This window comes from Ranitomeya imitator, chromosome 4 (assembly GCF_032444005.1).
Source record: "Ranitomeya imitator isolate aRanImi1 chromosome 4, aRanImi1.pri, whole genome shotgun sequence".
In the NCBI taxonomy this organism is placed as follows: Eukaryota; Metazoa; Chordata; class Amphibia; order Anura; family Dendrobatidae; genus Ranitomeya; species Ranitomeya imitator.
The window spans coordinates 25670372-25696688 of record NC_091285.1 but is presented as its reverse complement, the minus strand read 5'-3'; the positions used below and the strand labels follow the sequence as shown (position 1 = coordinate 25696688).

The 26317-nt window shown below is 42.4% G+C and overlaps 1 protein-coding gene across 1 annotated transcript; it reads left to right on the top strand.

Moving 5' to 3' along the window:
* The first annotated feature begins 715 nt into the window (after positions 1-715).
* Positions 716-24949, top strand: LOC138674434 (troponin I, slow skeletal muscle-like). The gene is made up of 8 exons (XM_069762276.1): positions 716-861; positions 1274-1280; positions 1368-1409; positions 11248-11379; positions 14209-14298; positions 16918-17091; positions 18759-18874; positions 24885-24949. Exons 1-7 carry the CDS (start codon positions 716-718, stop codon positions 18852-18854), a joined length of 687 nt encoding a protein of 228 aa, XP_069618377.1. The 3' UTR covers positions 18855-18874; positions 24885-24949.
* The last annotated feature ends 1368 nt before the right edge of the window (positions 24950-26317 follow it).

Sequence of the window (26317 nt, the reverse complement as noted above, 5' to 3'; positions counted from 1 at the left end):
TTGGCCCCTAGTGGTCAGAGGTACAGTCAGAGATTGGCCCCTAGTTGTCAGAGGTGCAGTCAGAGATTGGTCCCTAGTCGTCAAAGGTACAGTCATAGATTGGTCCCTGGTGGGCAGTGGTACATTCAGCGATTGGCCTCTAGTGGTCAGAGGTACAGTCAGAGATATTGGTTCCTTTAAGTCATTGGGTCAGTCAGAGACTGGTCCCTGGAGATTGGTGGTAACTCCAAAAACTAATCCATGAAGAATAATGGTACATTTACAGATTGGTTATTGGAGATTGGTGATACATCTAGACATTGGCCCATGGTGGTCAGTGGTATAGGTTGGCTCTTGTTAGTAAATGATTAATTCAGACATTGGTCTTCAGTGGTCAATGATAAACTTAGAGGTTGGTTCCTGTTAGCCAGAGATTGCTCCCTGGAGATCAGTGGTTAATTCAAACATTGGTCCTTGAAGATTAGTGGTACATTCAGAGATTGGTGATTGGAGATCGGTGGTCCATTAAGTCATTGGTCTCTGGAAATCATTTGTACATTCAGAGATTTGTCCATGGTGGTGAAACGTACATTTAGAGGTTGAGTCCTGTTAGTCAATAGCACATTTTGACATTAGACCTTGGAGATCAGAGGTATCTCCAGAGATTGGTAGTAGGAGATCAGAGGTATTCAGACATCGGTCCTTGGAGATCAGAGGTACCTTCAGACATTGGACTATGGAGATGAGAGGTGCCTTTAGACATTGGTCCTTGGAGATCAGAGGTACCTTCAGACATTGGTTCCTTGGAGATCAGAGGTACCTCCAGAGATTGGTCCTTGGAGATCAGAGGTACCTTCAGACATTGATCCTTGGAGATCAGAGGTACCTTTAGACATTGGTCCTTGGAGATCAGAGGTACCTTCAGACATTGGTCCTTGGAGATCAGAGCAATGGTATTGCCCATCCTTAGTACCTACTTTTATAAATGGTGCTCAGTCCCTGGTGGTCTAGTGAACTCTGTTTTCCCTATGGTCCCACAATGATACCCGGGTCCAGCACTGCCCCTTGAAAGGTTTATATCTTGTTGGTACCAACAAGAGTGTTCTGATCTTGTGGGAGCATGTGACCGGCCCTCCTCCGTGAGTGTATTGGTGATGACAGGGATATGGAGGCCACATTATACAGACGTTCCTATTAAAGCCCTTAGATTTATGCCAAATTTCCATGCATCGTCCTTATACTAAATGTTCCATTATTTTCTTCCCTTGGGTGCTTCCCTGTGTTTTTTCTACAGCAATGAGGTGAGTTAAATATTCAGTTTTTGGTTAATAATTGATGACCTCCCGCTGCCTATAAATATCTAACTCTACATTTTTTATTTATTCCAGAGGAAATCTAAAATTCCAGCTTCCAGAAAGCTTCTTCTCAAGGTAGGAAAGGAAATTATGGCTTCTAGACCCTAGTATATAGGATCCACAATAGATGGTCACAACAGCCAGGTCAACACCAGCTGTCACCAAAATAATCCACAATAGATGGTCACGTCAGTCAGGTCAATACCAGCTGTCACCAATATAATCCACAATAGATGGTTACAACAGCCAGGTAAACTCGAGCTGACACCAATATAATCCACAATAGATGGTCACAACAGCCAGGTCAACACCAGCGGACACCAATATAATCCACAATAGATGGTCACGTCAGTCAGGTCAATACCAGCTGTCACCAATATAATCCACAATAGATGGTCACAACAGCCAGGTCAACACCAGCTGACAACAATATAATCCACAATAGATGGTCACAGCAGCCAGGTCAGCACCAGCTGACTCTAATATAATCCACTATAGATAGTCACAACAGCCAGTGCAACACCAGGTGACGCCAATATAACCCACAACAGATGGTCACAACAGCAAGGTTCAGCACCAGGTGACGCCAATATAATCCACAATAGATGGTCACAACAGCCAGGTCAATACCAGGTGACGCCAATATAATCCACAATAGATGGTCACAACAGCCAGGTCAACACCAGGTGACGCCAATATAATCCACAACAGATGGTCGCAACAGCCAGGTTCAGCACCAGCTGACGCCAATATAATCCACCATAGATGGTCACAACAGCCAGGTCAACACCAGCTGAGCCAAATGTAAACCCTAATAGATGGTCACAACAGCCAGGTCAACACTAGCTGACACCAATATAATCTGCAACAGATGGTCACAACAGCCAGGTCAACAAAAGGTGACACCAATATAATCTACAATAGATGGTCCCAACAGCCAGGTCAAAACCAGGTGACGCCAATATGATCCACAATAGATGGTCACAACAGCAAGAACAACACCAGCTGAGCGAAATGTAATCCCTAATAGATTATCACAACAGCCAGGTCAACACTAGATGGCACCAATATAATCCACAATAGATGGTCACAACAGCCAGGTCAACACCAGGTGACACCAATATAATCTACAATAGATGGTCCCAATAGCCAGGTCAAAACCAGGTAACGCCAATATAATCCACAATAGATGGTCACAACAGCAAGAACAACACCAGCTGAGCGAAATGTAATCCCTAATAGATGATCACAACAGCCAGGTCAACTCCAGCTGACACCAATATAATCCACAATAGATGGTCACAACAGCCAGGTCAACACCAGTTGACACCAATATAATCCACAATAGATGGTCACACCAGCCAGGTCAATACCAGCTGACGCCAATATAATCCAGAATAGATGGTCACAACAGCCAGGTCAATACCAGCTGATGCCAATATAATGCACAATAGATGGTCACACCAGCCAGGTCAGCACCATCTGACGCCAATGTAAATCACAATAGATGTTCACAACAGCCAGGTCAGCACCAGCTGACGCCAATATAATCCACAATAGATGGTCACAACAGCCAGTTCAACACCAGGTGATGCCAATATAGTCCACAATAGATGATCACAATAGCAAGAACAACACCATCTGAGCCAAATGTAATCCCTAATAGATGGTCACAACAGCCAGGTCAACACTAGCTGACACTAATACAATCTGCAATAGATGGTCACAACAGCCAGGTTAACAAAAGGAGACACCAATATAATCTACAATAGATGGTCACAAAAGCCAGGTAAACTCGAGCTGACACCAATATAATCCACAATAGATGGTCACAACAGCCAGGTCAACACCAGTGGACACCAATATAATCCACAATAGATGGTCATGTCAGTCAGGTCAATACCAGCTGTCACCAATATAATCCACAATAGATGGTCACAACAGCCAGGTCAACACCAGCTGACAACAATATAATCCACAATAGATGGTCACATCAGCCAGGTCAACACCAGGTGACACCAATATAATCTACAATAGATGGTCACAACAGCCAGGTCAACATTAGCTGACACTAATATAATCTGCAATAGATGGTCACAACAGCCAGGTCAACAAAAGGTGGCACCAATATAATCTACAATAGATGGTCCCAACAGCCAGGTCAAAACCAGGTGACGCCAATATGATCCACAATAGATGGTCACAACAGCAAGAACATCACCAGCTGAGCGAAATGTAATCCCTAATAGATTATCACAACAGCCAGGTCAACACTAGCTGGCACCAATATAATCCACAATAGATGGTCACAACAGCCAGGTCAACACCAGGTGATACCAATATAATCCACAATAGATGGTCCCAATAGCCAGGTCAAAACCAGGTGACGCCAATATAATCCACAATAGATGGTCACAACAGCAAGAACAACACCAGCTGAGCGAAATGTAATCCCTAATAGATGATCACAACAGCCAGGTCAACTCCAGCTGACACCAATATAATCCACAATAGATGGTCACAACAGCCAGGTCAACACCAGCTGACACCAATATAATCCACAATAGATGGTCACAACAGCCAAAAGAATGCCAGCTCACACCAATGTAATCCACAATAGGTGGTCACAACAGCCAAAGCAACATCAGCGGACACCAATATAATCCACAATAGATGGTCACAACAGCCAAAGAAACGTCAGCTGACACCAATATAATCCATAATAGATGGTCACAACAGCCGCGTCAACACCAGCTAAACCAAATGTAATCCCTAATAGATGGTCATAACAGCCAGGTCATCACCAGCTGACACCAATATAATCCACAATGGATGGTCACAACAGCAAGTGCAACACCAGCTGCATGTTGCCAAACACCTAGATAGTGCCCAGTAGATGGTTGAGAACAGACAGGTCAACAACAACCAAATCAATCTCAGATAACCCCAATATAATCCCAAATAGATGGTTACAACAGCTAGATAAGCAACAGCTGACCCCAATATAATCCCCAACAGATGGCCACAACAGCCAGGTCATCACCAGCTAACCTGAATTTAATCTCAATAAATGGTTACAAAAGCTAGGTCAATGCCAGATGATCCCAATATAATCTCTAGCAGATGGTCTCAACAGCCAGCTGACCCCAATATGATCCCCAATATATGGTTACAACAGTCGGGACAATGCCAGATGACCCAAATATAATCCCCAATAGATGGTCATATTAGCCAGATCAATGCAAACTGACCCCAAAATAACCCTATAACCCCCCCATTAAATTCTCAAAACTAGCTGACCAGACCAGAATATAATTCCCTAATAGATGGTCACAACAGCAAGGTCAACACCAGCTGATTCCAATACAACATACAATAGATCGTCACAACAGACAAGTCATCACCAGCTTAACCCAATAGATGGTAACAACAGCAAGGTCAATGCCAGCTGAACTCAATATAATCCTTAATAGATGGTCACAACATCCAGGTGAATGCCAGATGACCCTAATATAATCCCAAATAGATGGCCACAACAGCCAGGTCAATTCCAAAATAACTCCCAAAAGATGGTGACAAGAGCTGGGTCAATGCAAGCTGACCCCAATATAATCCTCAATAGATGGACACCATAGCAAGGTCAATGTCAGATGACCTCAATAGGTTAACTCCAGCTGACTGCAATGTGACTCCCAAGATAGTCAGAATGCCAGCTGAGCGGAATATAATCCCCAACAGCCAGGTCAGCAATAGTTGACTCCATTATAATCCCCGATAGATGGACACGACAGCCACGTCAATGCCAGACGACCCCAATATAATCATATCATCCCCAATAGGTGGTCACAACAGCCAGAACAATGGCAGCTGCCTGTTGCCAGCCATCTAGGTTGTCCCCAATAGATGGTCATTAAGGCATTCTTCTATGTAACGCTCATCCTTTAGAGTTATCATGAGTTCTGAGAACCTGATTGGTTCAGCAGTATTTGTGATATTTTTAATGAGCAGTATTGCCCAAGACTCAATCTATATATATATTACACTGCTCAAAAAAATAAAGGGAACACTTAAACAACAGAATATAACTCCAAGTAAATCAAACTTCTGTGAAATCAAACTGTCCACTTAGGAAGCAACACTGATTGACAATCAATTTCACATGCTGTTGTGCAAATGGAATAGACAACAGACGGAAATTATTGGCAATTATCAAGACACCCTCAATAAAGGAGTGGTTCTGCAGGTGGGGACCACAGACCACATCTCTGTACCAATGCTTTCTGGCTGATGTTTTGGTCACTTTTGAATGTTGGTTGTGCTTTCACACTCTTGGTAGTATGAGACGGACTCTACAACCCACACAAGTGGCTCGGGTAGAGCAGCTCATCCAGGATGGCACATCAATGTGAGCTGTGGAAAGAAGGTTTGCTGTGTCTGTCAGCGTAGTGTCCAGAGGCTGGAGGCGCTGCCAGGAGACAGGCCAGTACACAAGGAGACGTGGAGGGGGCCGTAGGAGGGCAACAACCCAGCAGCAGGACCGCTACCTCAGCCTTTGTGCAAGGAGGAACTGAAGGGGCACTGCCAGAGCCTTGCAAAATTACCTCCAGCAGGTCACAAATGTGCATGTGTCTGCACAGACGGTTAGAAACCGACTCCATGAGGTGGGGTTAGAGCCCGACGTCCACAGATGGGGGGTCACAGCCCAACACCGTGCAGGACGCTTGGCATTTGCCACAGAACACCAGGATTGGCAAATTCACCACTGGTGCCCTGTGCTCTTCACAGATGAAAGCAGGTTCACACTGAGCACATGTGACAGAGTCTGGAGACGCTGTGGAGAGCGATCTTCTGCCTGCAATATCCTTCAGCATGACCGGTTTGGCAGTAGGTCAGTAATGGTGTGGGGTGGCATTTCTTTGGAGGGCCGCACAGCCCTCCATGTTCTCGCCAGAGGTAGCCTGACTGCCATTAGGTATCGAGATGAGATCCTCAGACCCCTTGTGAGACCATATGCTGGTGCGGTTGGCCCTGGGTTCCTCCTAATGCAGGACAATACCAGACCTCATGTGGCTGGAGTGTCTCAGCAGTTCCTGCAAGATGAAGGCATTGAAGCTATGGACTGGCCCGCCCGTTCCCCAGACCTGAATCTGATTGAGCACATCTGGGACATCATGTCTCGCTCCATCCACCAACGTCACGTTGCACCACAGACTGTCCAGGAGTTGGTGGATGCTTTAGTCCAGGTCTGGGAGGAGATCCCTCAGGAGACCATCCGCCGCCTCACCAGGAGCACGCCCAGGCATTGTAAGGAGATCATACAGGCACGTGGAGGCCACACACACTACTGAGCATCTATTCCTTGTTTTGAGGCATTTCCACTGAAGTTGGATCAGCCTGCAATTTGATTTTCCACTTTGATTTTGAGCCTCATTCCAACTCCAGACCTCCATGGGATATTAGTTGTGATTTACATTGATCAATTTTAGGTTTTACTGTTCTCAACGCATTGCACTATATAATGAATAAAGATTTGCAACTGGAATATTTCATTCAGAGATATTTAGGATGTGGGATTTTAGTGTTCCCTTTATTTTTTTGGAGCAGTATATTATATATATATATATATATATATATATACACATGTCTATGGTAAAATACCTTTGCCAGAGGATGTTTTTTACACAATCGAAGATTCCAGAATGTCCTCAACGTCTGAGACAGAGAAACAGAATTATTACGTAGCTCAGTCCCAAGTGACAGGTGTGAAGAAAGAAGAATTGTCATCAGCCAGAGAGCGGCTTACACCCCATCACTTCTATTCCGAGTCTCGTTCTGCTCTGGATAATGAGGGAAATAATATTTTCTTTACAAGACCACCAGGTGCACTTCAAATACAGCTTTATTCTAAGCAGTTCTTACAGTGAAACTCCTTTTATTATATGGTCCAAAATTCTGTATTGGTTATTTTTTTTTATAGCTACTCGATTTTCTTTTACCTGATACAAAGCTCCAAATTCCTTGCATAGACATCAATTTAAAAACCTGCAGCCACCGCTAGAGGGAGCTAAGGAGCTTACTGCATACAGATTTATCATAGACTTCTATGCATAAGCAGTATGCCATGACCTCTAAAGCTCCCTCTAGTGGTGGCTGCAGGTAGCCAGAATATTATAGGTTTGTTTTTGTTTTGTTTTTTTTTATCTACGTTTGTGCAGAGGATTTGGAGATCTGTCACAGAAAGAAAAGGTTACCAACATGTTTTAAGAAATTAATCAATGTAAAATTATTACCAACTTTGCCAAAGTTCCCCTTAAAAGAGAAGCTGTTAAAAATCCATGTCGATAAGAGATAGATAAGAGCAGACCCAGATCCCCAGACCCAGATAAGAGCAGACCCAGATCCCCTCTAAAGCCAGGATTATGACCACCAAAGAAAAGCACTTAATGTGTCACTTTATGTTTTTTTGCTTTGTTTTTAAAGAATGAAGTGACCATCTGAGGCTGGAAAATAGCTGCCCATATGTATTCCTGAGAAACCTGGGTGAAAACAGATCTAGCTACCATTACAGCTCCTGGTACTTTTCTAATATCCAGATCCCAATGCCATTCTGCCATCCCTAAATTAATGGATGGAAAGTTGTATCACCCCAAGGCTAAGCAACCTCCGAGGCTTTTGGTCCACCACCCACCACTTGTCGTGGTCGAGACTTGAAGCCTCCAGAGATGCCATGCTTTACTGACTAGAGGGACACCATGAAGATCTCCCCACTTGGTATCCGATCCTCCCCCATTTAAGAGGAGACCTTCTGTAGAAGATGACCTGGACTTCTCCTAAGGCACTGTTCCCCAAGTTCGGTCCTCAAGAGCCACCAACAGGTCATGTTTTCTGGATTTCCTTACTATTGCCCAGGTGGGAATTCCATCACCTAGACAGGCAACAATTCCATCACCTGGGCCATACTAAGGAAATCCTGAAAACACGACCTGTTGGTGGCTCTTGAGGACCGGACATGGGGAACACTGTCCTAAGGCATACTTGGCAGCAAGGGGCAAAATTCTTGGCCACTAGAAGGAGACTCTTCATTCAGTTCTCTAAGCAGAGGACTGTGATGAACGGCCAACTGGATTGACAACTTGTGCTCTTGGAATCGGACCTCTCGGGGATCTGGTCGGGTCAATGAACCATCTGTTGGTGGAGCTGATGAACCACCTATTAGTGGCACGCCTCATGGCATCTGGATAAAGCAAAAAAAGTGGTATTTGGATAGCAAAAAAATATCTAACAGCCATCTTGTTCTCACTGAGGTCCTCAGCTCGCGGATGGTGTGAGGGAACTGTAGGAGCACACAATGTCTTTCTCAGATGTATTCCACCTGGAACCCGAGTGAATAAATGGTAAAAAATAATCAAAAAGAATAAACATATGTCAAAACGAATTGCTGTGCACATCTTCTATCTATTTGTAACTTCCTTTAACTGCTTCAGGCTTCGAAAGCCGTAACGAGGCTAAAAGAAGGAACCGGTCTGCACTTGGGGCTTCCACTTGGAAGCCACCACTAATGACGTCCGATGAGGCATCAGAATAGACGTTTCAGGGCAAACAACGTCCTTGTCCATATATCCTGACAGTGTTTTTGGAGTAGTGGGTCCTTTATTACACAAAAGAAAGGAGAACTTGTTAAATCGAAATTTTCCCAAATTTTTTTGAAAAATTGCATTCAGTTTCGGTGAGTATTTCCTTCAAGGGCCTGTTCTTACAGTAAGCCTCACACGCTAATATGTTTTGCTATGGTCAGTGCCAAGTTCTACCGGAATATCTTGTACAGCCACTTCTGCCTTATCTCCCCGACCAGAAACGCCAGAAAAATTCTGTGTGAATCAACAAGTGACAAAAACAGAACGTTCACGTTATCAGGACGATCATCTCCCGCAGCATTTACTTCCTACACAACCTTCTAGTAGTAAAAAAAATAATACAAAACAAATATTTATTACATAATTTAAAAAAAGCCTGTATCAAACAAAACTAGTATATAAAACTAAAAAAAACAACTATAAGTTATCACTAAAAATGTCAAATTTTTGAAAAATTGTTTAATAAAAATTTGTAAAAAAAAAACCCAATAAATAATATATGGAGTATTTTAGGTTTTTGTAAAATTAAAAATTTAGTAAAATTGTTAATACAAATGCCTATGAAGATATCAGAGATGTTCTCTCTATCACATCATTGATCAGGTTACAACAGCTATGAAATGGCCTAAAGGCTTCTATTATATCATTTTTTTTAGGTCAGGGATTGTTATATTTCCCCAATATTCCTCGCATGGGCATATAAAGCTTTGGTAATTTATAAAGATATTTTGGAAATCCTTGTTTTCAAGACAGGAATTTTGAGGAATGAGAAGGTTTTGGTATTACGACTTGTCTTTCCTTTTTGGGCCTATTTTTCAAAAAAAAAATAAATACATAAATGTATATTTTTAGGTTTAGGATGGAAATCCTTTTTCAGCTTGAATGATAGATAACAAAGTTGTTAACACGAGTACATGTGATGATGTCATAGATATTATCTAGATCATATCATTGATCAGGTTACAACAGCTAGGAAATGGCCTAAAGGCTACAATTTTATGCTTTTTTTTGAGGTGTGAGTTTGTTAAATTACCCCAAGATTTGTGCATTTTAGACTTTGATTCTTGTTTTTGGGTCTGGAATTTTATGGACTGAATGGCAGGTTTTGCTAGTGGGTCTTGTCTTTCAATTCTGGGCCTAATTTTCTAAAAAAAAAAAACAAAAAAAACAACCCATTAAATAATACATGAATATTTTTAGGCTTTGACTAGAAATTTGTTAACATGAATATACATATGATTATATCATAGATAAATAAAATTATTATTATTATTATATCACATCGTGATCAGGTTACAACAGCTATGAAATGGCCTAAAGGCTTAATTTCTTTGAGATCAGGGATGGCTACCGTATATTCCCCCAATATTCCACTTTTTGGTAATTTATAAAGATTTTTGATCATTCTTGTTTTCGTGCCTGGAATTTTGTGGAATGAGAGGTAGGTTTTAATAGTAGGGCTTGTCTTTCCTTCCAAGACTAATTTTCTCTTAAAAAAAAAAAAAAAAAACATTCAGTAATATATGGACATTTTCAGATTTGGGCTAGAAATAATTTTTAACAAGTTGACACGTCACTCCTCTTATGCTTCGGTGCCCGAAACAAGGGTTACCACACCCATATCATACTTATAAAAATATGTAACGGCACTCAATGTATATGCTTGAAAAATAATTCTTTTATTGGATATGCAAAATCCAGAATGTCACTGTGACATTCTGGATTTTGCATATCCAATAAAAGGATTATTTTTCAAGCATATACATTGAGTGCCGTTACATATTTTTTATAAGAAATAATTTTTAAGCTTTATATAGCAAATTTGTTAATATTAATATACATATGATTATATCATAGATCTTAACTATATCACATCATTGATCAGGTTACAACAGCTATGAAATGTCCCAAAGGTTTCAATCTGTTGAGATCAGATATTGCTATATTTCTCCAAAATTCCTCTCATGTGTATATTAGGCTATGGCAATCCTTGTTTAAAGGTCCGGGATTTTGGTGGAATAAGAGGCAGATCTGGTAGGGGGGCTGTCCTTCCCTTCCCAGACCTATAGGCTTCAGTAAGTCTTGGTTTGGGATGAATAATTACTTGGTTTAGAAATAGGTGCACTGTGTGGACGTCAGCCGGAGGAAAACTAAGGAGGTGAAAGATGACTGAGGTCCGCTAGCTTTCAGTAGGGCATTTACTTATAGAGATAGGCAACACCTGTCATTGTTTTTAATCCTGATTTGTTGGATTTTATATTGAGATGTTTCTTTCACAGACTCTTATGCTGGCAAAAGCCAGTGAAGATTTAGAAAGAGAAATAAAGGAAACCGAGGAGGAGAAGGCAAGGACTCTGTCAGAGAAGGTTCCTCCCTTGCAGTGTCATGGGCTGAGCCTACAGGACTTACAGGTAATAAAATTGTTTTTGGGCAGACTTGGGTATTTTTCTGTGTACAGGAAGTGAGGGTGGTTCTGTGTCTGTGTACAGGAAGTGGGGGTGGTTCTGTGTCTGTGTACAGGAAGTGAGGGTGGTTCTGTGTCTGTGTACAGGAAGTGAGGGTGGTTCTGTGTCTGTGTACAGGAAGTAGGGGTGGTTCTGTGTCTGTATAGGAAGTGAGGGTGGTTCTGTGTCTGTGTACAGGAAGTAGGGGTGGTTCTGTGTCTGTATAGGAAGTGAGGGTGGTTCTGTGTCTGTGTACAGGAAGTAGGGGTGGTTCTGTGTCTGTATAGGAAGTGAGGGTGGTTCTGTGTCTGTGTACAGGAAGTGGGGGTGGTTCTGTGTCTGTGTACAGGAAGTGAGGGTGGTTCTGTGTCTGTGTACAGGAAGTAGGGGTGGTTCTGTGTCTGTGTATAGGAAGTGAGGGTGGTTCTGTATCTGTATACAGGAAGTAGGGGTGGTTCTTTGTCTATGTACAGGAAGTAGGGGTGGTTCTGTGTCTGTATACAGGAAGTGAGGGTGGTTCTGTGTCTGTGTACAGGAAGTGAGGGTGGTTCTGTGTCTGTGTACAGGAAGTGGGGGTGGTTCTGTGTCTGTGTACAGGAAGTGAGGGTGGTTCTGTGTCTGTGTACAGGAAGTGGGGGTGGTTCTGTGTCTGTGTACAGGAAGTGGGGGTGATTCTGTGTCTGTGTACAGGAAGTGAGGGTGGTTCTGTGTCTGTGTACAGGAAGTGAGGGTGGTTCTGTGTCTGTGTACAGGAAGTGGGGGTGGTTCTGTGTCTGTGTACAGGAAGTGAGGGTGGTTCTGTATCTGTATACAGGAAGTAGGGGTGGTTCTTTGTCTATGTACAGGAAGTAGGGGTGGTTCTGTGTCTGTATACAGGAAGTGAGGGTGGTTCTGTGCCTGTGTACAGGAAGTAGGGGTGGTTCTTTGTCTGTGTACAGGAAGTAGGGGTGGTTCTTTGTCTGTGTACAGGAAGTGAGGGTGGTTCTGTGTCTGTGTACAGGAGGTGAGGGTGGTTCTGTGTCTGTGTACAGGAAGTGGGGGTGGTTCTGTGTCTGTGTACAGGAGGTAGGGGTGGTTCTGTGTCTGTGTACAGGAAGTGGGGGTGGTTCTGTGTCTGTGTACAGGAAGTGAGGGTGGTTCTGTATCTGTATACAGGAAGTAGGGGTGGTTCTTTGTCTATGTACAGGAAGTAGGGGTGGTTCTGTGTCTGTATACAGGAAGTGAGGGTGGTTCTGTGCCTGTGTACAGGAAGTAGGGGTGGTTCTTTGTCTGTGTACAGGAAGTAGGGGTGGTTCTTTGTCTGTGTACAGGAAGTGAGGGTGGTTCTGTGTCTGTGTACAGGAGGTAGGGGTGGTTCTGTGTCTGTGTACAGGAAGTAGGGGTGGTTTTTTGTATGTGTACAGGAAGTGAGGGTGGTTCTGTGTCTGTGTACAGGAGGTAGTGGTGGTTCTTTGTCTGTGTACAGGAAGTAGGGGTGGTTTTTTGTATGTGTACAGTTAGTGGGGTTGGGTCTTGTGGGGGTGGATAGACGGTTCATCCTCTATCAGCCAGAGTGGACCTGACTCAGCTCATTCACATATATACAAATTGTGCAATGCCTCCTTTCCCCTCTGGAGGTGCTGCAGAGAAAATGAACCACTTCAGATTGCTCCTAATAGCTGGGATTTCTGAGAATTTTCCTTTAAGACACCTTTAGTAACTGTGACTATTAGAAAAGTCACCAACATGTCAACATGGATTTGCAGTAAAATTCCTTAAAATTTTTATTTATGTGACCTAACAATTAAGACTAGGGAACTGCAAATATTTTTACAGCTCAGTGGTCACCATAAAATAACAAATGACCATGCCCATTATGTAACCTCAGTATTTCAATATGAATGAAAAGCAATTGTGGTGATAAAAATAATTCCAGAATTTTTACAATTTTGTTACATCCTTTATCCCTATAGGGAAGCAATGAGGTATATGATTATAATATTTGCAAATAGACCTGGTTTTGCCAGGATACTCCCACGAATCAGACCACAAAGAGGTGGGACTTCGCATCACCACACTGAAATTTGGTCACTTTGGCATGTTCCTAGAGATTTCCAGGTGTTCCTCATGGGCGGGGTTTAAACGTTCAGAATGTAATGAATGTTGTTAACTATATTTTTTGACTGTTTTTCATTTGCACCTTATTCTTCTTTAAATTTGCATTTTTTATAAATTCTATTTTATATAGGTGTTCCGGTAATTTTTTGGCGCAAAGTTCTTCCCCTTTGAGTAGTTTTGTGTATGTCTGGAATTTTTGTGCAATTTTTTTCTTCTACATTTTATGTGGTAAAAGTTGCGAAACAATTAAAGACAAAAGTAAAGAGAAATTTTTTTTAAAATTTTGAGCAAAATTCACAAACCACATGCTAAACTTCGAAGAATTTGGCACAAGAAAAACACAATACAAAAAAAAAAAGAAATGTGACTTAACAAAATACACAAATGATGAATCGGATCCTTTGTGCGCCAATTGGCTCAATATCTACTAGCGGGGTAAAAAAAAAAACTAAAAAAATTGTAATTAATGAATTAAATATGTTTACACCACCTATTAGTCTTATTTTGAGCCAGAAATGTGATCAAAAATTTGGAAAAATGGTGTTGCACACTAGATTGCACCCATTTTCAGGGAGGTCATTTTTTTTTTTTTTTCTTAATAATGCTTATACTTATCATGTACCCCAGATGCATAGGACACTTTATAAAATGTAGCAATGTATGTACCTCACTAATTATATTTTGTTTGTTTTTTTCTAGAAATTATGCACAAAACTTCACAAACAGATCGACATTGTTGATGAAGAACGTTATAATATTGAAGAAAAAGTAAAAAAGAATTCTATGGAAGTAAGCTTCAGATCGCTCCGTCTTGTTTCACCCCGGGTTATCGGCTACTGGGTCATACAAATTGGTTCCAACTTTAGGACCAGCTTTATATTTGTCTCTGTACTGGAGGTGGGGGTGGTTCTTTGTCTTTGTACAGGAAGTGAGGGTGAGTATTTGTCTCTGTACATACAGTAGGGGTGGATATTCTTTTTTTAGGAAGTGGGAGAAAGGTTGGTGGATATATGTCTCTGTACTGGAGGTGGGGGTGGTTCTTTGTCTGTGTACAGGAAGGGGGTTGGATCTTTGTCTTTGTACAGGAAGTGAGGGTAAGTATTTGTCTCTTTACATAAAGTAGGGGTGGATATTCTTTTTTTAGGAAGTGGGAGAAAGGTTGGTGGATATATGTCTCTGTACTGGAGGTGGGGGTGGTTCTTTGTCTGTGTACAGGAAGGGGGTTGGATCTTTGTCTTTGTACAGGAAGTGAGGGTAAGTATTTGTCTCTTTACATAAAGTAGGGGTGGATATTCTTTTTTTAGGAAGTGGGAGAAAGGTTGGTGGATATATGTCTCTGTACTGGAGGTGGGGGTGGTTCTTTGTCTGTGTACAGGAAGGGGGTTGGATCTTTGTCTTTGTACAGGAAGTGAGGGTAAGTATTTGTCTCTGTACATACAGTAGGGGTGGATATTCTTTTTTTAGGAAGTGGGAGAAAGGTTGGTGGATATATGTCTCTGTACTGGAGGTGGGGGTGGTTCTTTGTCTGTGTACAGGAAGGGGGTTGGATCTTTGTCTTTGTACAGGAAGTGAGGGTAAGTATTTGTCTCTTTACATAAAGTAGGGGTGGATATTCTTTTTTTAGGAAGTGGGAGAAAGGTGGGTGGATATATGTCTCTGTACTAGAGGTGGGGGTGGTTCTTTGTCTTTGTACAGGAAGTGAGGGTGAGTATTTGTCTCTGTACATACAGTAGGGGTGGATATTATTTTTTTAGGAAGTGGGAGAAAGGTGGGTGGATATATGTCTCTGTACTGGAGGTGGGGGTGGTTCTTTGTCTGTGTACAGGAAGGGGGTTGGATCTTTGTCTTTGTACAGGAAGTGAGGGTAAGTATTTGTCTCTTTACATAAAGTAGGGGTGGATATTCTTTTTTTAGGAAGTGGGAGAAAGGTTGGTGGATATATGTCTCTGTACTGGAGGTGGGGGTGGTTCTTTGTCTGTGTACAGGAAGGGGGTTGGATCTTTGTCTCTGTACAGGAAGTGAGGGTAAGTATTTGTCTCTGTACATAAAGTAGGGGTGGGTATTCTTTTTTTTAGGAAGTGGGAGAAAAGTGGGTGGACATATGTCTCTGTACTAGAGGTGGGGGTGGTTCTTTGTCTGTGTACAGGAAGGGGGTTGGATCTTTGTCTCTGTACAGGAAGTGAAGGTGAGTATTTGACTCTGTACATAAAGTAGGGGTGGGTATTCTTTTTTTAGGAAGTGGGAGAAAGGTGGGTGGATATATGTCTCTGTACTGGAGGTGGGGGTGGTTCTTTGTCTGTGTACAGGAAGGGGGTTGGATATATTTCTCTGTACAGGAAGTGAAGGTGAGTATTTGTCTCTGTACATAAAGTAGGGGTGGGTATTCTTTTTTTAGGAAGTGGGAGAAGGGTGGGTGGATATTTGTCTCTGTACTGGAAGTGGGAGTGGTTCTTTGTCTGTGTACTGGAAGTAGCGGTGGTTCTTTATCTTGTACAGGAAATGTGGATTTGATTTTTTTCTCTGTACAGGAAGTGGGGATGGGTCTTTGCCTCTGTACAGGAAGTGGGTGTTGTTTTTTTTCTCTGCACAGGAAGTGGGGACATTTTTTTGTCTCTGCACAGGAAGTGGGATGGGTCTGTCTCTGTACCGGAAGTGGGGCCATTCTTTGTCTGTGTATAGGAAGTAGGAGTGGGTCTTTATGTGTGCACAGAAAGTGGGGGGTGGTTCTTTTTCTCTGTACAGGAAGTGAGGTAGGTCTTTGTCTCTGCCTGGGAATGGGGGCGGTTCTTCTCTGTGTACAGGAAGTGAGGGGCTGTCTTTGTCTCTGTACAGGAAGTGGGGTGGGTTTTTGTCTCTCTTTTTCTATTTTCCTAATTGTCAGCTTGCATATAGGAGTACCAGAAAGATGGGAATTCAGTTAAAGGCAGCAATGCCTATGTATGGAGGAAAAACTAGAGGAAAAAAAGCTCACTAAAAACTTATTTTTTTAAATGAATCATTAAAACTGCACCTATGATTCATCACAATAATAACGGCTAAAAAAAAGGACAAAAAATATTTACAATTATGCAGGATATTGTCTCAGGACACAGATAAAAAAACTTTTTAATACCTTTACAATAGTAGGGTGAGTATAGTTACGGTATATTGGGAGCCTAGGATTCCCTAATGTCAGTCCATAGGAAAGTCTATGTAAATTACAGAAGCAAAGCATGCTGGGAAGTGAGATGAAAGGACGTTCCAGCACTTATAATGCTGACAGAATGCTGATAAAGAACAAGAACTACCATAGAAGTGAGAACAAGTATCTACCATAAAGTGTCGGTGAATCTACACCTGCTATCAGCGGATTAGGATGTCACGGCTGTACTGCACCCTGTTAACAAGTATGATTTTCTTCCCCGATAGATCGAAAGCTTAAATCAGAAGATTTTTGACCTCAAGGGAAAATTCAAGCGCCCAAACCTGCGCAGAGTCCGTATTTCCGCAGACGCCATGCTTAAGGCTCTGCTGGGTTCCACAACCAAGGTCTCTTTAGATCTGAGGGCCAACCTGAAGTCAGTCAAAAAGGAGGATGAGAAGGTAAGCCTAAGGCCACGTTCACATGTTCAGTATCTGGTCAGTATTTCACATTAGTATTTGTAAGCCAAAACCAGGAGTGGAACAGTCAGAGGAAAAGTATAATAGAAACATATGCACCACTTCTGTATTTCTCACCCACTCCTGGTTTTGGCTTACAAATACTGATGTGAAAAACTGACCAAATACTGACCGCGGCCTAAAGCTGTCCATATATGGAAATAGATTTGTGTGATGTCAGAGCTATGAACCAATCAGATAAAGCTCCTCCTACAGTCACACTCTCTTGAACCTGCAGCTGCATCCCCCTCTTCCCCATCTTCTAAATATTGTTTTATACTAGGACATTGTTTTTTCTGTTTGTACTAATAATAATAAATATATTATTTTTTGTTAAATTATATATTTAACTTAAAAACAGATTTAAATAATAGGTCTTTTTGTGATGACTTTTGCCCTTTAAGTGGTTTTCAGGGGGTCTCATTAATCCCCATGTCTGGACCCCTCTGCCCCAGCACCCTAGGTAAAGTCATTGGTCTATATTAGTCTTTGTGCTCGGCGCCGTAGCTGCTTTACCTTATAGTAAGGGCCGATCGCTCGCTCATGCTACTAATCCTATAATCCTGTTGTTTGGGTGGAACGAGTTCTGTAAGTCTCAGGAATCAGGTACAATAATAATTTTGCTGTCGGCCTGCGGCTCTTTCGGTTTATCCCGCATATCGGGGATTCTAAACGGATCTCGTTTTATAGGGGGTCATTAACATTCATGTGCCAAGGCTAGACAAGCTACATTGGTGCCCAAGATAAATGTGGCAAAATGGATAAAGTCCAAACTTACACATTTAGAAAGCATTGCAACGCTCAACAGTGTTCCCACTAAGTGCATCACATTGTCCCTGGTGACCCAGTGGTGCACTGTGTGCATCTGTTTTACAGCCCAGTGGTATTTTCGATACCCAGGTAACTATATATACAGTGCACAGACCCAGTGATGACTTCATTATCTTCTAGAATGTAACCCAGTTCTATCCCAATCACGGAAATATGCTTCATTGAGTCACCTAAACATCAACGGTGATATAGAATTATGATGGGGCCTGGCTTTGACACTGTGGCATAGTGCAATACTGGGACAGTGATAAGTACTGATAGTATAATTGTAAGCATTAAGTTCTTAGGTACAATGGTATTAAGTCCTGGTGGAACAGTGGTAAGAAATAACTGTATCCTGGTGGCACAGTGTTACTTCCTGGTGGAACTTGTAGGACTTTGGTACTTATTGTCTCATGGTGGGACAGTGGTAAGAATTATGTCCTGGTGACGCAGTGGTAAGTATTGTATCCTGGTGGCTCAGTGATATCCTTAGGTACAATGGTATTATGTCCTGGTGGCACAGTGGTAAGAACAGTGCTCAGTATTATGTTCGAGTGGCACAGAAGTAATTATTATGTCCTGGTGGAACAGTGGTAAGAATTATGTCCTGGTGGCACCATAGTAACAAAGCTCTGACCGTTTCCCATATGCCCAACAGTACAGACCCCATGGGACTGTGAATTTAAATAGTGTGCGCTACATAGTGACTGGCACCAGAGACTACAATGCCCTCAGTTTTCTGTCCTGCCTGGCTTCCTTATGTGCTTCATTGTGTATTGTCTTCTCTCATTTTCTAGGAAAAGACTGTGGAGGTTACTGACTGGCGTAAAAACATTGAAGCCATGTCCGGCATGGAGGGCAGGAAGAAGAAGTTTGACACCAGTAATGCATAAGATGGGAACAATCTATAGAGGTATTAGTCCCATCGTCTCATTCACTAGTCCTACTGCCTATATCCTTAGTCCCATCGTCTCATTCACTAGTCCTACTGCCTATATCATAAGTCCCATCGTCTCATTCACTAGTCCTACTGCCTATATCATTAGTCCCATCGTCTCATTCACTAGTCCTACTGCCTATATCATTAGTCCATCATCTCATTCTCTAGTCCTACTGCCTATTTTATTAGTCCCATCGTCTCATTCACTAATCCTACTGCCTATATCCTTAGTCCCATCGTCTCATTCACTAGTCCTACTGCCTATATCATTAATCCCATCGTATCCTTCACTAGTCCTACTGCCTATATCATTAGTCCCATCGTCTCATTCACTAGTCCTACTGCCTATATCATTAGTCCCATCGTCTCATTCACTAGTCCTACAGCCTATATCCTTAGTCCCATCGTCTCATTCACTAGTCCTACTGCCTATATCATTAGTCCCATCATCTCATTCACTAGTTCTTCTGCCTATATCAGTAGTTCCATTGTCTCATTCACTAGTCCTACTGCCTATATCATTAGTCCCATCGTCTCATTCACTAGTCCTACTGCCTATATCATTAGTCCCATCGTCTCATTCACTAGTCCTACTGCCTATATCCTAAGTCCCATCGTCTCATTCACTAGTTCTTCTGCCTATATCAGTAGTCCCATCGTCTCATTCTCTAGTCCTACTGCCTATATCATTAGTCCCATCGTCTCATTCACTAGTCCTACTGCCTATATCATTAGTCCCATCATCTCATTCTCTAGTCCTACTGCCTATATCATTAGTCCCATCGTCTCATTCACTAGTCCTACTGCCTATATCATTAGTCCCATTGTCTCATTCACTAGTCCTACTGCCTATATCATTAGTCCAATCGTCTCATTCACTAATCCTACTGCCTATATCATTAGTCCAATCGTCTGATTCACTAGTCCTACTGCCTATATCATTAGTCCCATCGTCCCATTCAATAGTTCTACTGCCTATATCATTAGTCCCATCATCTCATTCACTAGTTCTACTGCAATATATCATTAGTCCCATCATCTCATTCACTAGTCCTACCGCCTATATCATTAGTCCCATGATGGGACTAATGATATAGGCGGTAGGACTAGTGAATGAGACGATGGGACTAATGATATAGGCAGTAGGACTATTGAATGAGACGATGGGACTCCCATCGTCTCATTCACTAGTCCTACTGCCTATATTACTAGTCCCATCATCTCATTCACTAGTCCTACTGCCTATATCATTAGTCCCATCGTCTCATTCACTAGTCCTACTGCCTATATCATTAGCCCCATCGTCTCATTCACTAGTCCTACTGCCTATATCATTAGCCCCATCGTCTCATTCACTAGTCCTACTGCCTATATCTTTAGTCCCATTGATTCAGTCACTAGTCATAATGCTTGCTTCATTAGCAACATTGCTGCAGCTACTGGTCCCATTGCTTGTATTACTAGTCCTGTTGTCTCAATAACTAGCCCACTGCTTATGTAATTAGTCCCAATGCCTCAGTCACTAGCCCTCGGCCTAGCTTAGATTATTAGTCTTACTGCCTACATCATTAGTCCCAATCCCCTAATAACTAGCCCTCTGCTTATATAATTAGACCTACTGCCTCAGTCAAAAGTCCCACTGCCTATGTTATTAGTCCCAATGTCTCAGTCACTAGCCCTCTGCCTATATTATAAGTCCAACCATCTAAATCACCAGTTTTATTGCTTCAGTCACTAGTCTCACTGCCATTAGTAGTCCCACAGTTTCCGTTACTAGTCCCATGCTTATATCACTAGTTCCAAAGCCATTATTAGTTCCACTACTTTATTCCCTAGTCCTATGACCTATATCACTATTCTTATTGCTTCAGTCACTAGTCTTCCTGCCTTAATCAGTAGCCCAATTGCCTCATTTACTAGACCTTGTGCTACTAGTTATATCTGTGCTTGGAAAAGCTGAGTGGGAACCACTGTGGCTACCATCACTGCTACCACAGGGGTTACAATCCATCTGGAAAGTTCTTGGGGCCCCTATAGACCCATATACCTGCTGTATCTGCCCCCGTCGGGCATCCCTGTCACCACCCTCCCTGTGTTATCGCAGGGTGGTATGTTGTGCCGTGCTGTTATGCCAGTGTGTTTCCTTCATTAAACCTACAGCGTGCGCCAGTTATGAGAAGGCTAACTCTTATCAGGTTTCCGCAGAGCCGTGACATTGACCTTGTCAGTTCAGGTCATATTGAAATACCGTACGCCCTGTGCTGCTCACAACTAAAAATAAGCCAAAAAAAATACTAAAAAAAACCCAGCAATTTTAAGGGGGGGTTTCCATGTACTTCTTTTAATCCGGCATCCAATAATCCAGAAATCTAATGATCCGTCATTTATTTCTAGCATATAAATGCACAGAAAAATCAAATTACACCCGACCCTGAAGAAGTTTTGCCACATTTTTAGGCATATTTTGTTTAAGCAGCTTCTTTTTTATGGCTTTTGTTGTAGTTTTTTTTTTTTATTATTTTGTCCAATAATCCAGAATAACTGTTAATTAATACGGCACTTGATAGTTCATATCCATGCCGGATTAAAGGAATTTTACTGAAATCTGATTTTATTTTACAATGTACCCATAAGTGGCAGTATGCCTTAGATAATAGTCAACCGACCTCCCCACGACCCCCCAAAAATATATGCACATTCGATTTGGCCTAACATGCACGTGTTATTGATGGCTGCAGTCTGCCGCCCACGAAAATAAAGGATTGGAGATCTACAATCTAAAATGCACCCAATCCTATTTTTCCCCAGATATCTGCTATTGGGAAGCCCCCCCATACACACTAGATAGGTTCGGCCTACATTCTTCTACTAGTTGTCAAGCCTGGCTAAAGTTGTTACTCCTAGCAACCAATCACAGAGCAGCTTTCATTTCACCAGAGCTGTTTCAAGAATGAAAGCTGAGCTCTGATTGGTTGCTAGGGGCAACAAAGCCAATGTTTTGATAAAGGAGGCCTACAGGCCTTTTTACGCTTTCGGTCTGTCATGGGGGAAGGCGTGGAGGTAGAAAGAAAAGGTTTTACATAAACAAAGAGATTTATAACCCTTTTATTGTGATATAGAGTGCTGGCGCTGTACACACCTGCTGTCAGTAAAGGTGAGGCTGAATGTGTTCTGACAGGCCTCTAAATAAATTTGGCACATTTAGAACAGGCAGAAAAATCCAATTTATGCCTGTGCCATAAGCAGGTGTAGACTTGCGCTTATGTTTATTCCATTTTCATGCTTTCTGCTTAATAGATTTGACTTCAAATATGTCTTGTCTTCACTTTGTAAATGGATCAGAGACAGTCTGGAATCACATCAGACATGGAGTCCTCTTCTTCCAAAACATCATCTATCGGGGGGAGATTCGGGAAGCCCCCCATACACATTGCACTATCGACTGAGCCTGCCGATACTGGGGGTCTGGGCCAATGATGTGTATGGGGCCCTTAAAGAGATATTCCCATCTCCAAGATCCTATCCCAATATGTAGTAGGTGTAATCATTTGCAAATACCTGAAATTAGAATTGTGCAATAGTTCTTCTGATTCACTATGTCACTTACCCCATGTGCTAGGAAATATGGTTCCGACCACTAACTGTCACTATATGTGTGGTCGTAACCATGGATACTGTATCTAAGCTACTGCAATGCCCTGCACATGGGGTAAACGACATAGCTAATCAGAAGAGCTATACAATATTTCTGATTGCAGGTATTTGCTAATATTATTATTGTTACTACACCTACGACATATTGGGATAGGATCTTGGAGATGGGAATAACCCTTTACGTCTTTGCGAGACAATGTGATAATCCTTCAGTCTATTATTAATATCGTGCTATAGGGGTTTTCCACATTAACAAATGCATTCATATATGCAATATAACATTGCAGGCAGGTACTCGGCCTGTCTGAGTCCAGCTCCGGTTTCTGTGTTTTAGCTGCAGCAGTGACGTTACACTGACAGCTCCTACTGAGTTCAGTGATTGGCTGCAGAGGTGACTGCCTTTGACAAGATGTCACCGCTATAGTCAAAACACTGAGCCCGGAGCGCGCGGCGTAGAGTTTGACCCAGGGAGTTTGAGTACGTATAAGTTTCTAAGACCCTTTATTTATGTTGTACTGGTTTTAAGTTACATTACCTGTTATGCTCAAGTTACATCTAAAGCTGCTGGGTACGCCCTCAAAAAGTGATCTGGTACTAATACTGCACCATACTGTGCTTTATGATGCCCATATATCCACAGACTATGTCTTTCTTGTGGCAAACAGGGCCTAAAATGCAGTATGATCCCTGCCGCTGCACAATGGCACCCCCAATGATACCTCAAAGAAGCCCCACATGAAAAAAACAGTATGATGTCCAGCAGTGCTCCCTCTCACATATACCAGGATAATGGCCCTAGCGGTGCCCCGCTAACACAGTATGATGCCCCATATTGCTCCCCCTCATATATCACAGGATAATGCCCCAGCGGTGCCCCGCTAACACAGTATGATGCCCCACAGTGCTCCCCCTCACATATACCAGGATAATGCCCCAGCGGTGCCCCACTAACACAGTATGATGCCCCACAGTGCTCCCCTCACATATACCAGGATAATGCCCCAGCGGTGCCACACTAACACAGCATGATGCCCCACAGTGCTCTCTTCACATATACAAGGATAATGCCCCAGCAGTGCCCCGCTAACACAGTATGATGCCCCACAGTGCTACGTCTCACATATACCAGGATAATGCCCCAGCAGTGCCCCACTAACACAGTATGATGCCCCACAGTGCTCCCCCTCACATATAAAAGGATAATGCCCCAGCAGTGCCCCGCTAACACAGTATGATGCCCCACAGTGCTCCCCCCTCACATATACCAGGATAATACCCCAGCAGTGCCCCGCTAACACAGTATGATGCCCCACAGTGCTCCCCCTCACATATACCAGGATAATACCCCAACAGTGCCCCATTAACACAGTATAATGCCCCATAGTGCTCCCCTCACATATAAAAGGATAATTCCCCAGCAGTGCTTGGCTAACACAGTATAATGCCCCATAATGCTCCCCTCACATATAAAAGGATAATGTCCCAGCAGTGCCCCGCTAACACAGTATGATGCCCCACAGTGCTCCCCCCTCACATATACCAGGATAATACCCCAGCAGTGCCCTGCTAACACTGTATGATGCCCCACAGTGCTCCCCCTCACATATACCAGGATAATACCCCAACAGTGCCCCACTAACACAGTATAATGCCCCATAGTGCTCCCCTCACATATAAAAGGATAATTCCCCAGCAGTGCCCCGCTAACACAGTATGATGCCCCACAGTGCTCCCCCTCACATATGGCAGGATAATGCACCAGCAGTGCCCCACTAACACAGTATAATGCCCCATAGTGCTCCCCCTCACATATACCAGGATAATGCCCCAGCAGTGTCCTGATAACACAGTATGATCCCCCCCACAGTGCTCCCCTCACATATAAAAGGATAATGCCCCAGCAGTGCCCCACTAACACAGTATAATGCCGGATAGTGCTCCCCCTCACATATACCAGGATAATGCCCCAGCAGTGTCCTGATAACACAGTACGATGCCCCACAGTGCTCCCCTCACATATACCAGGATAATGCCCCAGCAGTGCCCCGCTAACACAGTATAATGCCCCATAGTGCTCCCCTCACATATAAAAGGATAATGCCCCAGCAGTGCCCCGCTAACACAGTATGATGCCCCCGTTACCACAATGAGCAGACCTGTGCCACTCTGTTGTTTAAGATGTGGCACAGCAGGTGTCTTCTAGCGACATCATTGTTCCTCGTGCACCGTGCACTAGACGGCACAGAGAGCCGGGATTCTGGATTATTGGTCAGTAATAGATCAGTATATATGATTTATGTAAATTTATATGCAACTTTTTGTTTTGTAGAAAGAAATGAAGAGCAATTTCAAGTTTTTGAAGATCTTAATAAAGTTTATGTTGGATCATTTTCAGTCCATCGACACTTGTGTCTTCGCATAGTCTCGCAGTCCTTCAGTCGCCCGATCACGCGGTGTACGGTTTACATGTTTTTCTGTTATCGTCAACGTAAAACAAGCAAAAAAATAAATAAAAAATAAACATGACGTATTCTGCCCATATAACCCATAAGTAATAGTTACCTGCTATTTCTTGCCTTCGGTTTTGGTTGCACTTTAGCTCTGCTCCATAAGGGCACAGATCAGTGACTCCAGCTCGGCTGCATTGTCTGTTGGGCTCTACGGTAGTCTGAAATCGTCTTCCCTTCCGATCACACACACAAAGGCAAAACCATGTGCACAGAGTCAGTAGGGTGGCAAACAGACCCCATACGGGTCTATATTCCCCATAACTAGTCAGTCTTGGCTTCCTTGGAAAATGTCAATCAACTTGACTTCTGAATGGCAAACGTGCCCAATTTTGCAGTGGTGCACCCCCATCTAGAATCCGCAGGCGCCACGTAAATATGACAATATGAAATATGTGTGATATGTGTGCTGTTTGCAGTCAGACAGTACATGGCATTCTCATTTGTCCTTTTAATTAACGATACAGAGCTTTACACAGATTTTTTATGCGTAGCTGCGGGGCCCTCGCTGACTCATTCATACTGTCCTGGCGCCAAATGCACTCAACCAGTATTTCTGGTAACCAATTTAGGTTTCCTAATCCTGCCAATGAAACACAATCAGAACATGTGGAGACCTTTCCATTCATTACAAAACATCAGCAGGAGGTAATTTATGGCAGACATGTATTAAGAATCTGAAGGGTATAAAGTTCTGGCTTTCCTGGGGGAGTACTGAAATTAAGAGGTTACAGATATCAACTATGCTGGATTGGTTTATAGATGTTTACTTAACAGCACCACAGATAATGCTACCATATGGTGCACATAACTAATAACACTATACAGTACAAGTAAATAACACTATTATACTGTACAATAATACAATGCTACCATACAGTAAATGTAACTTATACCGCTATACAGTACAAATAAATAACACTATAATATTAATAATAATACTCTAAGATAATACAATGCTGCCATACAGTACATGTAATTAATACCACAATACAGTACAAATAAATGACACTATTCTATTCTATAATAATAATGATAATAATAAAATGCTGCCATACAGTACATGTAACTAATACCGCTATACAGTACAAATAAATTACACTATTAAATTCTATAATAATAAAATTCTGCCATACAGTACATGTAACTAATACCGCTATACAGTACCAGTAACACTATTATATTTTACAATAATAAAATGCTGTCATACAGTACATGTAACTAATACCGGTATACAGTACAAATAACACTATTA